At 35.8% G+C, this 15,057-nt stretch overlaps 1 protein-coding gene across 4 annotated transcripts in view; it reads left to right on the top strand.

Annotated features, from left to right (window-relative positions):
- Positions 1 to 15,057, top strand: part of ZEB1 (zinc finger E-box binding homeobox 1) — a 185,642-nt gene that overhangs the window by 147,017 nt on the left and 23,568 nt on the right. For 2 of the 4 annotated variants that reach the window (XM_032395859.1, XM_032395857.1), the window contains 2 exons: positions 6,535 to 6,594; positions 13,410 to 13,571. Coding sequence is in view for 2 of the 4 variants with exons in the window: in XM_032395857.1 (XP_032251748.1) it covers positions 6,535 to 6,594; positions 13,410 to 13,571 (222 nt within the window). In the remaining 2 variants the exon portion in view is untranslated. Of the gene's footprint in view, positions 1 to 6,531; positions 6,595 to 13,409; positions 13,572 to 15,057 lie in introns of all 4 variants that reach the window. The other 2 variants (XM_032395856.1, XM_032395858.1) reach the window with 1 other exon arrangement.

Here is a 15,057-nt window from a genome sequence, read left to right on the forward strand (position 1 = left end):
CTACATCATTTCTTGTGTCCTCTTTCAGTCCTGACATTTCAAATTTTCCTCTAATATCATTTCCCTTTCTTTCTGAAGATCTTCCTTTAGCAGTATATCAGGTTTGCTGGTAGTGTACTCTGTTCACTTTCCTTCATCTGAGAGTATCTTTATTTTACCTTTGTTTTCAGAGTATATTTTCACTGGATATAGAATTCGGGGCTGACAGGTTTTTTTCTTTTAGCACTTTAAAAATGTTCCATTTCCTTATGAAATCCCTAATTTCTAATGATAAATCTGCCTTCTTTTAAGTCATTGTTCCCTTATAGTTGTGTATGATTTTCTCTGTCTCTTTTCGGAATTTTTTTAACTTTAGTTATCAGGGTTTGATTGATGGTCTAAGCCCAGATTTGGGGGGCTTTGTCCTGTTTGAGATTCAGTTAACTTCTTTAATCTATTGGTTTGTGTTTTTTATTAAATCTGGAAAGGTTTAGATACTATTTTTTCAACTATTTTTTCTGTAGTGTTTTTTCTGCTTCTGGAACTCTAACTGAATGTTAGATATTTTATTATTGTCCCACACATCTCTGAGACTCTGCTTATTTTTTTAAATGTTTTCACTTTATTGTCCAAATTGGATAATTTCCATTTACCTACCATCAAATTCACTGATCTTTCTTCTTTGATCTCCATTTTGCTATTGCATCCGTCCAGTGATTTTTTTCCAAAAAATTTGTTATGATAGTTTTAATTCTAAATTTCCTTTGGGTTCCTATCTATATCCTCTTTTTGCTGATAAGAATTAGCCTAGACTTTCTGTCTTTCCATTCTTTTCAAGTGTTCATCCTTAGCTCTTAGCTGCTTAAAGCCTTTGTCTGATAGTTTCAACATCTCTGTGTTCTCAGTGTTGCCATCTTTTGATTATCTTTTCCTATATAGAAGTTGAGATTTTCCTGGTTCTTCATATGCTAAGTAATTTTGGATTGTATCCTGGACATTTTGAATATTATCTTATGAGACTCTTGGTCTTATTTAAATCCTGTGGAGCATTTTGATATTTTTGGTTTAGCAAGCAACTTATCCAGTTGTATCAGGCTCTACATCCTAAATAACTTTCTGTGGATTATGGTTCCAATATCAGTTCAGTTTTCAAAGCTTTTACAGTGCTTTTTGGATTTGTGCCCTATAGTGGCCATTCTGGGACATGATTAATGGTCTTATCCTTACTTCAGTTCTCAAAGCCTGTAGTCAGATCCATACATGGGAAGTTTGGATGTGAACCCAGGAGTTCACAAGCAACTTTGTACTGTTGCTTTCCTGCACTCTCCCTTTCCATGATCTCCCTAGTACTTTCAGTTCCCTGGGACTTCATTGTCCATTCTCTATCCAAAAATCCAGGACTTCCTTTGTCATACTTTGCCAGATACTTCCCACAACTATGCCAGCAGGAAGAAGAGCTACAAGAAGATGGAGAGGAAGAACTTGATGAAAGTTTGTACCATCCTCTTGGGGCCACTGCTCCTCTGAGTGGATAAGAAGGTTCCCCTTTCTTGGCATTTTAGGTACCTATACATTCTTGCTGTCACCATGATCTCAGCCACTACCTTGGGATGATCTAGGGATTGGGACACAAGAGAATCGAGGGGAAAAAAATGATTTCTCCCTTCTTTGAGCCCTTTCCTATTCCGTGAGCCCAAGCTAGAGGGCCTTCCTAGAGTTTTTCTGTGCCATGCCCCAGTGCCCACCTCCAAATCTAGGCTGCCTTGAATCCAGGCCAGGGGGTAGGAGAAATTATTTCCTCAGTGATTCAGTGGTACTTTGAATTCTTGTCTTGTCTTCTTCCCCAGTCTTCCTGCTATGATTTATCTTGTAGAGTCTTTAACTCCTTCATGAATTCTCCCCAGGTTTTTTTAGCTGCATTCAGTGGAACACACAGGGTAGTTTGTGTTTATTTCATCTTAACCAAATCTGACCTCAGTTATATATTTTTTTACCTTTGTTTAAGTTAACAGGTATTCATGGAGATTGTGAATTACATTTACTGTGACTCTGATGGACAATTATACCAAAAATATATGCACATATATAGAAATTAGAGGATACAAGAGAGAAAAATGAAGCCTTCTGGAAATACTCTGAGAAAGTACACAGTAAAAAAAAATCATTTCTAATTAAAGTTTGAACACTTTATGTTTGAATTCAGGAATCTATTGGCATTTACTTCTGAGCAGGGTGGGGAAGACTTACAGAATGAGAGAAATGTGAACTGATGTTTCAAGAATAGGATTAGTAAGTTTTTCAGATGGAATGGATAACAGCACTCTAGACAGAGGGGTCACCTTGAGAAAAGGCAGGTATAAATGTTCATGGCATGTGTGCATGCGTGTTACAGAGGAAGAGATGAAAGCAGGAAAGGAAAATCTGGTTCAGTTACCCACTTCTTGCACCTTATTAGAAATTGCTATAAAATCTTCCCACAAACACATTTGAAATGGTTAGAAGCACACTGGTATGAATTCGAAATGAAAGTTTTAGAATTTTGAACATGTGCTTAATAACCAGTCCTGTACTTTGAACTGTTCTCTCCTGCCATTGACATTAAGCCTTCTGGATTTTTGGTTAACATGAATGGCTAAAATTAACAAGTCAGGAAACAACAGATGTTGGCAGGGATGCAGAGAAAGGGGAACCCTCCTACACTGTTGGTGGGAATGCAAGCTGGTGCAGCCACTCTGGAAAACAGTTTGGAGGTTCCTCAAAAAGTTGAAAATAGAGCTACCATACGATCCAGCAATTGCACTACTGGGTATTTACCCCAGAGATACAAATGTAATGATCCGAAGGGATACATGCACCCCGATGTTTATAGCAGCAATGTCCACAATAGCCAAACTATGGAAAGAGCCAAGATGTCCATCAACAGATGAATGGATAAAGAAGATGTGGTATATATATATATATATATATATATATATATATACATACAATGGAGTATTATGCAGCCATCAAAAGGAATGAAATCTTGCCATTTGCAACAACATGGATGGAACTGGAAGATATTATGCTGAGTGAAATAAGTCAATCAGAGAAAGACATGTATCATATGATCTCACTGATATGAGGAATTCTTAATCTCAGGAAACAAACTGAGGGTTGCTGGAGTGGTGGGGGGTGGGAGGGATGGGGTGGCTGGGTGATAGACATGGGGGAGGGTATGTGCTATGGTGAGCGCTGTGAATTGTGCAAGACTGTTGAATCACAGACCTGTACCTCTGAAACAAATAATACATTATATGTTAAAAAAAAAAAAAAAAAGAAGAGGAAGATAGCAGGAAGGGAAAAATGAAGGGAGGGAATCGGAGGGGGAGATGAGCCATGAGAGACTATGGACTCTGAGAAACAAACTGAGGGTTCTAGAGGGGAGGGGGGTGCGGGGATGGGTTAGCCTGGTGATGGGTATTAAAGAGGGCACATATTGATTGGAGCACTGGGTGTTATATGCAAACAATGAATCATGGAACATTACATCAAAAACTAATGATGGTAATGTATGGTCATTAACATAACATAATAAAATAAAAAAAAATAAGGTTAGAATCAATCAGCTAATTTTAGTAGGAGCAAAATGGAGGAATTGTTATATTTTGTTGGAATTATTAATATTTATAATATATTTTTTAAAAAACATGAATTGCATTTGCCATTCTTGCTTTTACTTACTAGGAATTCCATCTTATGGCAAAATAAACAAGTGCTATCTCTTTTAATCTAAATTTGTGATATCAGCCATTGACTTATTTTTCAATTAAACTTTAAATTTTGAGATATAGATTTGCAAATAATTCACAGATAGTTCCAGATTCACAAATAATTCAGAGATCCTGTTGTATACCCTTTACTCTGTTTTCCCCATTGGTAACGTCTTGCAAAACTGTAGTATAGTATCACAACCAGAATATCAACATTGATATAGACAAGATACAGAACAATTCCATCACCACTAAGCTCCCTCCTTGCCTTTTATATGCCCACCCTCCCCTCCCCTCTGCCCCAACCCTAATCCCTCACAACCACACATCTCTTCTCCATTTTTATAATTTTGTTATTTCAAGAATGTTATATAAACAGAATCATACAGTGTGTAATTTTTTGGATTGACTTTTTTCACCTTCCAAATTTCTTGAGAGATTCATCTGAAGTGTTGGATATATCAATAAATTGTCCCTTTTTATTGCTGAGTAGTATTTCATGACTTATTTTTCAGCTATATTTTGCCACTATTTGAAAAAACAAAGTCTTTTACTTGAGAATTTTTCCTCATTTATGTATTTTCTTTGGAATTTAGAATAAAAGCAAAAGCCTTAGAAACATTCCAGTTTACCTTTCTAGGTTGCATTTAGGTTAGTCAATCACAGTGTGTTGACATTAGTAAGTCTTACAGGAGAGAAAATCTTATGCACAAGGAGATTCTGTTACTTTACTACCCTTATATTTTCTAAGCTCTAAGTAAGATCAGAACACATGAGGGAGAAGGCTGCTTGAACAGTATTTAGCGGTTCCAGTACACCCTCATGCTGGTCCATGGATGAAGCAGGAAGGAGCCTATTCCTGGCAGCACTCCATAGTGAAAGAGGTGTGTTCATGCTGCAGACCAGCATTAGGATATTTTCTATTTTTGTTAGGCAATATGATTTTAGTTGTTCAACCAAAATTCCAAACCCAGTGATGAGGGAAAGAATGGAGACTTCAAGTCTTTAAATCGCAGTAAAGAAGTCTGAGACCAAATTCTGAAGTATGTTAAATGCTCATCTAAGGAGACTAGATTTTATCCTGAGCAGAAATGAAGAAATCATTTAATTGAATTGCAGACAGATTTTTAATTAGCTATAATAACTATAAGTAGTAAAATTAGTATTGTCCAAAATATCATTTTAACTTTTAGTATCACTGTCATCTTTCATCTTAGTAAGTAACTCTGGCTGTCTTAATTCTCATTTCAGGAGAAATAAAGAACATAGATCGATCAACAATAAATAACTATATTACTATCCTATCCAACTGTCACACTGTTTATTATTTTAGTTTAAGTAGATGCTTCAGAGAGAGGAAAAAAGATGTTAGAGAATTGCAAACACTTAGCCAACACTGGTGTTTGTCCTACTATATTATAAATACTTTAGCACAGGTTTTTTAATTGTCATTTTGCTGATGGCAAGTATAAAATGAGAATTATTTATCAGACATTAATCTTTTTATTATCTACTTTAGACAGTGTTTTCCATGCTGATCTAAAGAGGTTTATGCATATTTTAACTATTTTCACATAGTGATCATCTTTAAGTACTAATATAAAAGTTAATGAGTAAAGAAAATCTGCTGAATAAATCCACCTGATAATCCAAGGCACTTACAGAAATACATGCTTTAATAGGAGCAAAGATTTTACTTGATTAGTGTTCTATTTCTCAATTCAATTATCAAACTTAGGGGAAATCTAAATCAAGATTTTTGACTGACATATTCAATGGGATTTGATTGGGGTGCAGATTAACTACATGATGTGATGTTTTAGCATGACTTTATAAGTATTCTGATCATAATTATGTATTCTCTGCTGCTAGTTTTTTTAAAAGCAGTTTTTAACTCCTTCATGTTTTTATATGTGTACATGTCCTTAATAAACTATTATAATAAATAAAATGTACCTGAATATACAAAACATACTTTCTGCTTGCTAAAATAATATACCTATTTACTCTGATCTTATTCTGTATAGGATACTACAGTCAACTCACTATAAGGTGGCAAAGGAGGACAACTGACATCTAAAAATGTTTACCAGTACTGTTATTACTATGATTTATCAGTAGTTAGAATAATGAATAGAGTGAAAGAGAAAGTATAGTGCCCTAGGTGTTTACTCTGGACATAGTGAAGTTTAGTACAGTCTTCCTCTAGTTAGCTGCTGGTCCTCTGGTCATACAGGCAAGGGCGGAGTGGGAAGTAGGTTTTACAACCACTCAGACCTAAATTCAGATTCCACTTCTACCACCTAATAGCAGTGTGTCCTTGGGCTATTTAACCTCTTCAAGCCTCAAGTTTTGGTTGTCTTTTTTTTTTTTTTTTTTTTTTTACTTATAGGTAGTTATGAAGGTTAAAGGAAATAAGTTTATCAATCATCTAGCACAGTGCCTAAAATGTAGAAACTTGTACTTTGCAGAAATAAAAAAAAAAGAAAGGAATCCTGCTACCTACAGGTAGAACGCCTCTCCCAAAAAAACACTAAAATCCCAGTATGTGTATAGTTATATGTATAATTCCAGGATTATGTCTAAATCTTGACTAATTTTGCTTCTCTAAGATACATTTGTGAGTTTGGTAAAACTATCTGCTTAACCTCTTCTAAAAAGTTCACTTTTCAAGGACACATTACTTCTAAAAGGGAAAAAAATCCAAATTAAATATAATCTAAAAGTTCCTCTTCAGATTTCTAGATGTTAAAGATGTTTGTGCCACATGGATCTATTTTAATCCTTTGTTCTTTGATTTTAGCAGGAAAGGAAGGACAAGAAATCCTGGGGCCTGAAGCTCAGGCAGATGAAGCGGGATGTGCAGGTACGTGCTCGTTGATTTCTTTGATACTGTAGCCTTTGAACAAGGTCTCTTTGTGTCGCTGGTTTTTGCATTTGTGAGTCGTGAATTTAGTCTGTTTCCTCCTCTTTTATCTTGACCTTCTTCAGTGTTTCAGTATGTAGGCATATAGGGCACTATATGAAAAGTTAGAAGTTTATATTCTTTAAATACAGTGTAAATTTGCAGATTCATCTAACACAGCATATTTTCCATTCTATAAGGATGACAAGAACAATCTACAGATAATCCAGAAAATAAGTATTTAAATGATGATTTGAATTTATATCAAATTTTTTACCAAAGCTGTAGAAATACAGATTTAACTATTTTGAGTTTCATTATTAGTTACCAGGATCTGCATTGAGTTGCCCACAAGACAGAAAGCAGAAGGGAAAAGAATAAGCAAATATCATGAGTTATCTATAAACTAGATGAGAATCATGAATATTGATGAGCTGAGTGAACATGTCACAGCAAACAAGAGAATCAAAATTTTTTCTTATAATTTCTGTGATTTTGAAAAAGGCTAAGATGAAGTTAAATTATAGTAAACAAGAAAATTTGTTTCTATGTGACTAAAAGTACATACTCCCTGAGACTTAACGCTATTCCTTAATAATGGATTCAAATCAGATTTAAGAAGCAAAAGAGTAAGTGGAAAACTTAAATCAAGATCTTATGTATGATAACACCAGGCACTTATTATTGTGTCACATAAGTCAGCAAGAACTCTAAGATGAATTCCAAGTTATTAAAACATTTCCTCAAAATACTGTACTTCAAAGTAGTATAGTTGTATTTTGTCTATTCAATCATAAATTAGAAATTTCTATCATACCATTTTAATTAAATTTTGTTTTTTCTTCTCTTTTTTGGTTTAACACTTCTAGTTTTTTCTTTTCTCTGCAGTGCATTTTAGGCATATTCCATAGAGCCCTATAAATTATCTTTCATTATGTAAGATGAGTATATTTCATAGTAATAAGTCAAAAGAGATTTTCATCTATAATATAAACAGGCCCTTCCATACTTGTCAGTCAGTTCTGTAAAACAAAGAGTAAATCTTCATGCTGTTATTAAAGATCCATTCCAAATTAATTAAATAATAATGGGATATGTGATGATTTATGGCACCTGCTGCCTAAGATTTTATATTCTGCCTTTAACTTGGTTGTGTTTAACTTGAATGAATAATGTATTCAAATATGTTGTTATCAAATATTTGTCATGCTAACTTACACATTATATAAAATATTTAAACTCGGTATTATTAGTTAAAATAGTCTTAATGAACATGAAAGAATGCTGCTTATTACTCTTTTACCTAATGTTAAAGTTAGATGCTTTACATTACCAGAGTTACAGATCATTTGCCCTTTTAGGCAAAATGCTATCAAAAAAAAATTCACAATTCCAAGTGTCAGTATTTTACCTCACGCTTTGCTCTTCACTACAAAAATAAATTCTTTCATTTAATACTGAGTAGTATATAAATTCCCTTAACCACCCTCTCCCCAAAAAAATCACATCTGGAAGGTAAAGTAACCTTATATTAACTTAAATTGTTGCTGAAATGTGAGGTCTCCCCCACCCAGTGGAAGATGATCCCTGCTGCATTATTTCCCTGGAACATGGGGAGTTAGGAGTAAGCAAACATTTAATAAAGCCCTGATAAGTGTAGTTTTAAGGGAAGAAGGATAGAAATTGGATGGTTGAGGCTTTTGAGCATTTAAACTTAAAAATTATGTTTTGCCTTTGCTTCTGTTACTTCCTTGACTTCTAGGGAATAATGTGCTGACAAAGTAAACAAAAACATTGTACAAAGGTCACGATCATTAGTTCAGAACTTTGTCAGGTCCTTTCTTCAGCTGACTTCCTTTTGCAATTCATGAAGTTAAGAGAACTGTACTCTCAGCTTAGTATTCAGAGAGAGAAAAATTCACCCAAAACATCCTTTGTTCCTTCTGAGCATCCCTTTTTTGTTTATATAGTTAATAGTTTTACAAAGTTTGAAAAATGGAAGATAAAGTTAGGAAGAAGCCTGAGGACAGCTGATCAGAAATACCGTCAAATGGATTTCACACATGAGAGTGGCTCAGGTCATGATTCCAGTGGAAAAATATAGCTAAATAATTTTTAATCTTTATATTAAATGTTTGCCTCTCTCTCTAATTTGTGATTATAACCCTATAATTCTACACTTCAATAAATGGTTATGGTCATATAGACCTGTGGTCCAAAGTAATTTTATATTTCACAGTCAGCTCTGAGTTTTGTCATATCTAAAGAAAGCCAAATTATTATGTTTCTATGTATTTGCTCATCTCTCTACTATTTAAATATGTAAGTTTATCCATCTTTAGACGAGAAATTTTGCTTTATAATTATCAGTACTACACAGTTGACCACAACATAAATACATTACAAATTTTAACATAATTATTACCAAAAAATTGTTACTGGAAATGAGATTGAAGGAGCTGAAGTATTCTTCAGTTAGTTCATTTATCAATAGTTTAATGTTACTTATTTCTCTTTTTTTTTAAGATTTTATTTATTTATTTGAGAGAGAGCATGAGCAAGGGAGGGGAGAAGCAGAGGGAGAAGCAGACTCCCCGCTGAGCAGGGAGCCTGATGCGGGACTCAATTCCAGGACCCTGAGATCATGACCCGAGCCAAAGGCAGCCGCTTAACCGACTGAGCGCCCCCTAAGTTCCCCAATGTTACTTATTTCTAGAAGAAAAAATGTTCAGGATTAATTCTGTTTCTTGTTTTGTTTAGCACTCAGATAACCTTATTCTCATAAATAAAAAGGTGAAATACATTTTTGTGATAACTGATTTACTTTGATTCTTTATACATCCTTAGAATGATGTGCAGTTATATATCAATAAAAATACTTTTAATGTCCTGTTAACTGACAATTGTATTAAATGCTTCTTCAATTCTGTTGAAAGCAAAAATTCAAAGCTGTCTAATTTGCTCAAGATTCCTTCACTAGAATCTTCCAGTCACTAGAATCCTTCACTCCCTGATTTTCTGGGACATATACCAAAACAGCTTTGCCAACACTTCTCGAAGTACTTATGCTACCTGTTCTTGACCTTTGTTATTTCTTCCTCTCACTTAGAGGCACCTTGATTAATATATTCAGAAATGGTTAGGAAAATTGAAATATTGTTAATTTCAGTACCTTTTGCCAATACATTTTGTGTAAAAATCCTTTTATCTTACCACATGAGATAATAATATTCTCATTAATGCCTTAGAGCTACAAACTTAGTTCATTCAGTTTCTGGAAATTTTGTACCTAATTACCTAACTAGCAAAGCCAGGTATTACTGTTATACCAATCAGCCTCATCAGACTTTCTGTCAAGAAAAAAGTGTATTTTCATTTTTCTAATTCAAATAATTTTGTCAATACACAATTTGAGAGATTTTGTAAAAATTTCCTTTATGAAAAATATATAAATTATAAATAATGAGGGATATACAAAGTGCAAATAAATGTATCTTTAAAAAAAATAGATTATTCCCTTAACTATAGAGAACAAACTGATGGTTACCAGAAGGGAGATGGGTGGAGGGATGGGTTAAATAGGTGAACGGGATTAAGGAGGGCACTTGTTGTGATGAGCACCAGGTGTTGTATAGAAATGTTGAATCACTATTTGTACACCTGAAACTAATATTATGCTATTTATTAACTAGACTGGAGTTAAAATTAAAAACTAATAATTTTTTTAAAAATAGATTATTCAATAGTGAGATGAAGATTATTTATATCTAATATAATTTTTTTTAGTTATAAAAATTTTTGTCTCCAAATGAGTAGTACATTTAGAACCAGTCAGTACATAGGTAAACTTCTAACTTATTGAAGATGCAAGGTTCATGTATAAAATACAGACTATATAATGCTGCAAAATGTGTACTATTTAAAAACTCATTACTCTAGCATCTAGCCTATATACACACATATATACACACATACTTAATAGGATGTAAAAAACTATAAATTTTTTATAAGTGAAGACTTTAATAGAAATAAATATAATTTGATAAAAATATTTTAAGCATCTTGTAATCTATATGGAATCGATAATAAATCACATAAAATATAAATTTCACTCATGAGTTTTATCTAGTTTAACTTGAAATTTTGAAGTTACATTGAAAAGAGTCAGTGACACTGACTTGGACTGCTTTAGCTATTCAAAAATGCTTATTTTTCCAGCTAATGACAGATTGTAGGAATGATTTTTGAGAATACTCTGACCAGGTTCCTGAAGAGCAATGAAATTTTTAATAATAGTTAGGGAATGGAACAGATGAGATCATTAAAGGAAAACTACTCTCACTCCCTCTGGCCATATTATTATATAGCTGATTTCAGAGCTTCCTAACTAGAGCCAAAATATCCCCATTTCAGAAAATTGCCATGCTTTACCCCTGATAGAAATCCATGTAAACAGGAAAAATGGGAAGACCTGTGGTGGTTTTAGGTTGTCTTGATTAATCAATAAGAAAGTTTTCCCAGGGTGCCTGGGTGGCTCAGTCCCTTAAGCCTTCAGCTCAGGTCATGATCCTGGAATCCTTGGATGGAGCACTCCCCTCCCCGCTGTGCAGGAAGTCTGCTTCTCCCTCTGCCCCTCCCCCTGCTCCTTCTCGCTCTCGCTCTCAAATAAATAAATAAATAAATCTTTAAAAATAAAGCTATGTGGGGAAAAAAAAAGAAAGAAAGAAAGAAAAGAAAGTTTTCCTCAATCAGTATTTTGAATTTTTTCCTTTGGCAACCTGGAGGTTTTTACACTCCAAGGCAATGCACCATATTAATGTACTGGGATATGGCTTTTTTCTTCTTCCTTTTTTTTTTTTTTAAGATTTTATTTATTTATTTGAGAGAGAGAGCAGGAGTGGGGAGCAGGGCAGAGGGAGAGGGAGAAGTAGACCCCTCACTGAGCAGAAAGCCCAAGGGGGGCTTGATCCCAGGACCCTGAGATCATGATGAGCAGAAGGCAGACACTTAACCAACTGAGCCACCCAGGCACCGCTCTTCTTCCTTTTTTTAAAGATTTCATTTATTTATTTGAGAGAGAGATAACACCAGCATGAACAGGGGTGGGGTAGGGGAAGCAGAGGTAGAGGGACAAGCGGACTCCCAGCTGAGCACAGAGCCTGATGCAGGGCACAGTCTCACAACTTTGAGATCATGACCTGAGCTGAAATCAAGAGTCAGATGCTTAACCCACTGAACCACCCAGGCACCCCTTCTCTGTTTCCTTTTAAGTTTGAGCAAAGGATACTGTGGAAAGGGGAGAGTAGAGAGAACCTTCCAGATTCTAAGAAAAAATATACACAGAAGTTGAGGATTTGGAAACAGACTCCCTTAAAACCCACAGTACCAGCTTTCCTCTTAAAGAGTCTTCACTCACCTGGCCAGTAACCCATTGCTAAATAATTGATAGCTATTGGCTGTATTAAAAAGGAGGGGAAAATGGTGGGTCACCATTACTATAATGTCATTGGCTTTAAGGTTTTAAACAGCTGCTGCCCTGAGGAGTTCACTTACTACCACTGTGGAGATTTAGCAAGATTGTTTCAATAACTGTTACACAAAAACATGCCCACACCTCAGCATTTTAATTTGGCCCAATTTTAGTCTGCTGAGAAATGCTGTTTTACAAATTTAGAACTGACAGTTCAGCCTGAAGTGTATAAAGAAGTCAGCCATGAGACACCTGGGAGCCATACAACCCATTATAGTTACCACCAGCATGGAGTAGACACTGTCCTCTGGAGCCAGTGGAGGAAATGGGAGGGAAACCATGGTGCAGCAGTACTGCTTTAGAAACTCAGCAGCACTCTGGGTTACCTTCTCAAAGTGAAAGCATTCCATTATCTCTTGAACCTTTCTAACCGAAGGAAAAAATGCCTCTGCCCTAAGCCCACTGTTAAACATTTATTGAAGCAGAATTAAAGGAAGAGTAGCCTTGTTTATATCCTTGTTTATATATGAATATAGAGGAGATAAGAAGCAGGTTTATGGATTTGATACTCCTGACTCTTACTAGAAATTTTTCCAACTATAGATAATTATTGACACTGTTTTTAAGAAGTCACATAACTGCACTTGAAAGTGATATAAAATTGAGCATGATTCAGGGCACCTGGGTGGCTCAGTCGTTAAGCGTCTGCCTTCAGCTCAGGTCATGATCCCAGGATCCTGGGATCGAGCCCCACGTCGGGCTCCCTGCTCGGCAGGGAGCCTGCTTCTCCCTCTCCCACTCCCCCTGCTTGTGTTCCCTCTCTCGCTGTCTCTCTCTCTCTGTCAAATAAATAAATAAAATCTTAAAAAAAAATAAATTGAACACAATTCAGATTTAAGCTACAACTCTAAGTAAATACCCAGTAGGTTGCTAGGAGGGACTAAGGTTTGAGAACTAAGGTTTTCTCCTTTTTTTCCTTGCTTTATCCTTGATTGAGAAATTAAGAGTTCAGTCAACTATATTACCTTTTCTGTGTCTTGTTTATCAGTCACATAGACTAGAAGTACACTCTAAAGTTTAAAAGGGATATTGTGAAAATTTCAAGACTTTTATAATGCTTTCTAAAGGACTTCTTAATAGTGGACAACAGAATGAGTGAATTTTGTTTTTAATTTTCGGTAAATATTTCCTACAAATTCAAGAACAATAGTGTATATTCTCTTAAGGTAAATAATTTCTTATTTAGCAAAACTTTGTAACAACTTGGTGGTGAAACTGCTTTCTATAAAGTATGCATTTCTTTTAGTAAAAGATGATGAATGTGACTCAGATGCAGAAAATGAACAAAACCATGATCCTAACGTTGAAGAGTTCCTGCAACAACAAGACACTGCTGTCATTTACCCTGAGGCACCTGAAGAGGACCAGAGGCAGGGCACCCCAGAAGCCAGTGGTCATGATGACAGTGGTAAGTGGAGCTTCACAGTTGTTTTTATTTTCGTCTGACAGGATTATTATTTCCATAGCTGTACGATGGGAACCTACTCTACTCCAGGGAACATTTCTGAAATCTAACATTTGTGGCAGGTGCCCACAGAAAATAATCTCTTCAATGAAAGGAAAATGTTTATGATGACAGTGGCATCTCCTGTGTACCGTGGTAAGGCCACTGCAGTGAAGCGCTTAGTCAAATAAGTCAGTCAGAGAAAGACATGTATCATATGACCTCACTGATACGAGGAATTCGTTTTTTTAATTTTTTATTGTTATGTTAATCACCATACATTACATCATTAGTTTTTGATGCAGTGTCCCATGATTCATTGTTTGCGTATAACACCCACCACTGCTCCATGCAGTATGTGCCCTCTTTAATACCCATCACCGGGCTAACCCATCCTCCCACCCCCCCCAGAACCCTCAGTTTGTTTTTCAGAGTCCATCGTCTCTCATAGTTCGTCTCCCCCTCCGATTTCCCCCCTTCATTCTTCCCCTCCTGCTATCTTCTTTTTTTTTTTTTTAACATATATTTCATTATTTGTTTCAGAGGTACAGATCTGTGATTCAACAGTCTTGCACAATTCACAGCACTCACCATGGCACATACCCTCCCCCATGTCTATCACCCAGCCACCCCATCCCTCCCACCCCACCCCCCACTCCAGCAACCCTCAGTTTGTTTCCTGAGATTAAGAATTCCTCATATCAGTGAGGTCATATGATACATGTCTTTCTCTGATTGACTTATTTTGCTCAGCATAACACCCTCCAGTTCCATCCACGTTGTTGCAAATGGCAAGATCTCATTCCTTTTGATGGCTGCATAATATTCCATTGTGTGTGTGTGTGTGTGTGTGTGTGTGTGTGTGTGTGTGTGTGTATATATATATATATATATATATATATATACCACACCTTCTTTATCCATTCATCTGTTGATGGACATCTTGGCTCTTTCCACAGTTTGGCTATTGTGGACATTGCTGCTATAAACATCGGGGTGCACGTACCCCTTCGGATCCCTACATTTGTATCTTTGGGGTAAATACCCAGTAGTGCAATTGCTGGATCGTATGGTAGCTCTATTTTCAACTTTTTGAGGAACCTCCATACTGTTTTCCAGAGTGGTTGCACCAGCTTGCATTCCCACCACCAGTGTAGGAGGGTTCCCCTTTCTCTGCATCCCCGCCAACATCTGTCATTTCCTGACTTGTTAATTTTAGCCATATGAGGAATTCTTAATCTCAGGAAACAAACTGAGGGTTGCTAGAGTGGTGGGGGTGGGAGGGATGGGGTGGCTGGGTGATAGACATTGGGGAGGGTATGTGCTATGGTGAGTGCTGTGAACTGTGTAAGACTGATGAATCACAGATCTGTACCTCTGAAACAAATAATACATTATATGTTAAAAAAAAAAAAAGAAGAAGATAGCAGGAGGGGAAGAATGAAGGGGG

This window comes from Phoca vitulina, unplaced genomic scaffold (assembly GCF_004348235.1).
Source record: "Phoca vitulina isolate PV1807 unplaced genomic scaffold, GSC_HSeal_1.0 scaffold88, whole genome shotgun sequence".
Lineage (NCBI taxonomy): Eukaryota > Metazoa > Chordata > Mammalia > Carnivora > Phocidae > Phoca > Phoca vitulina.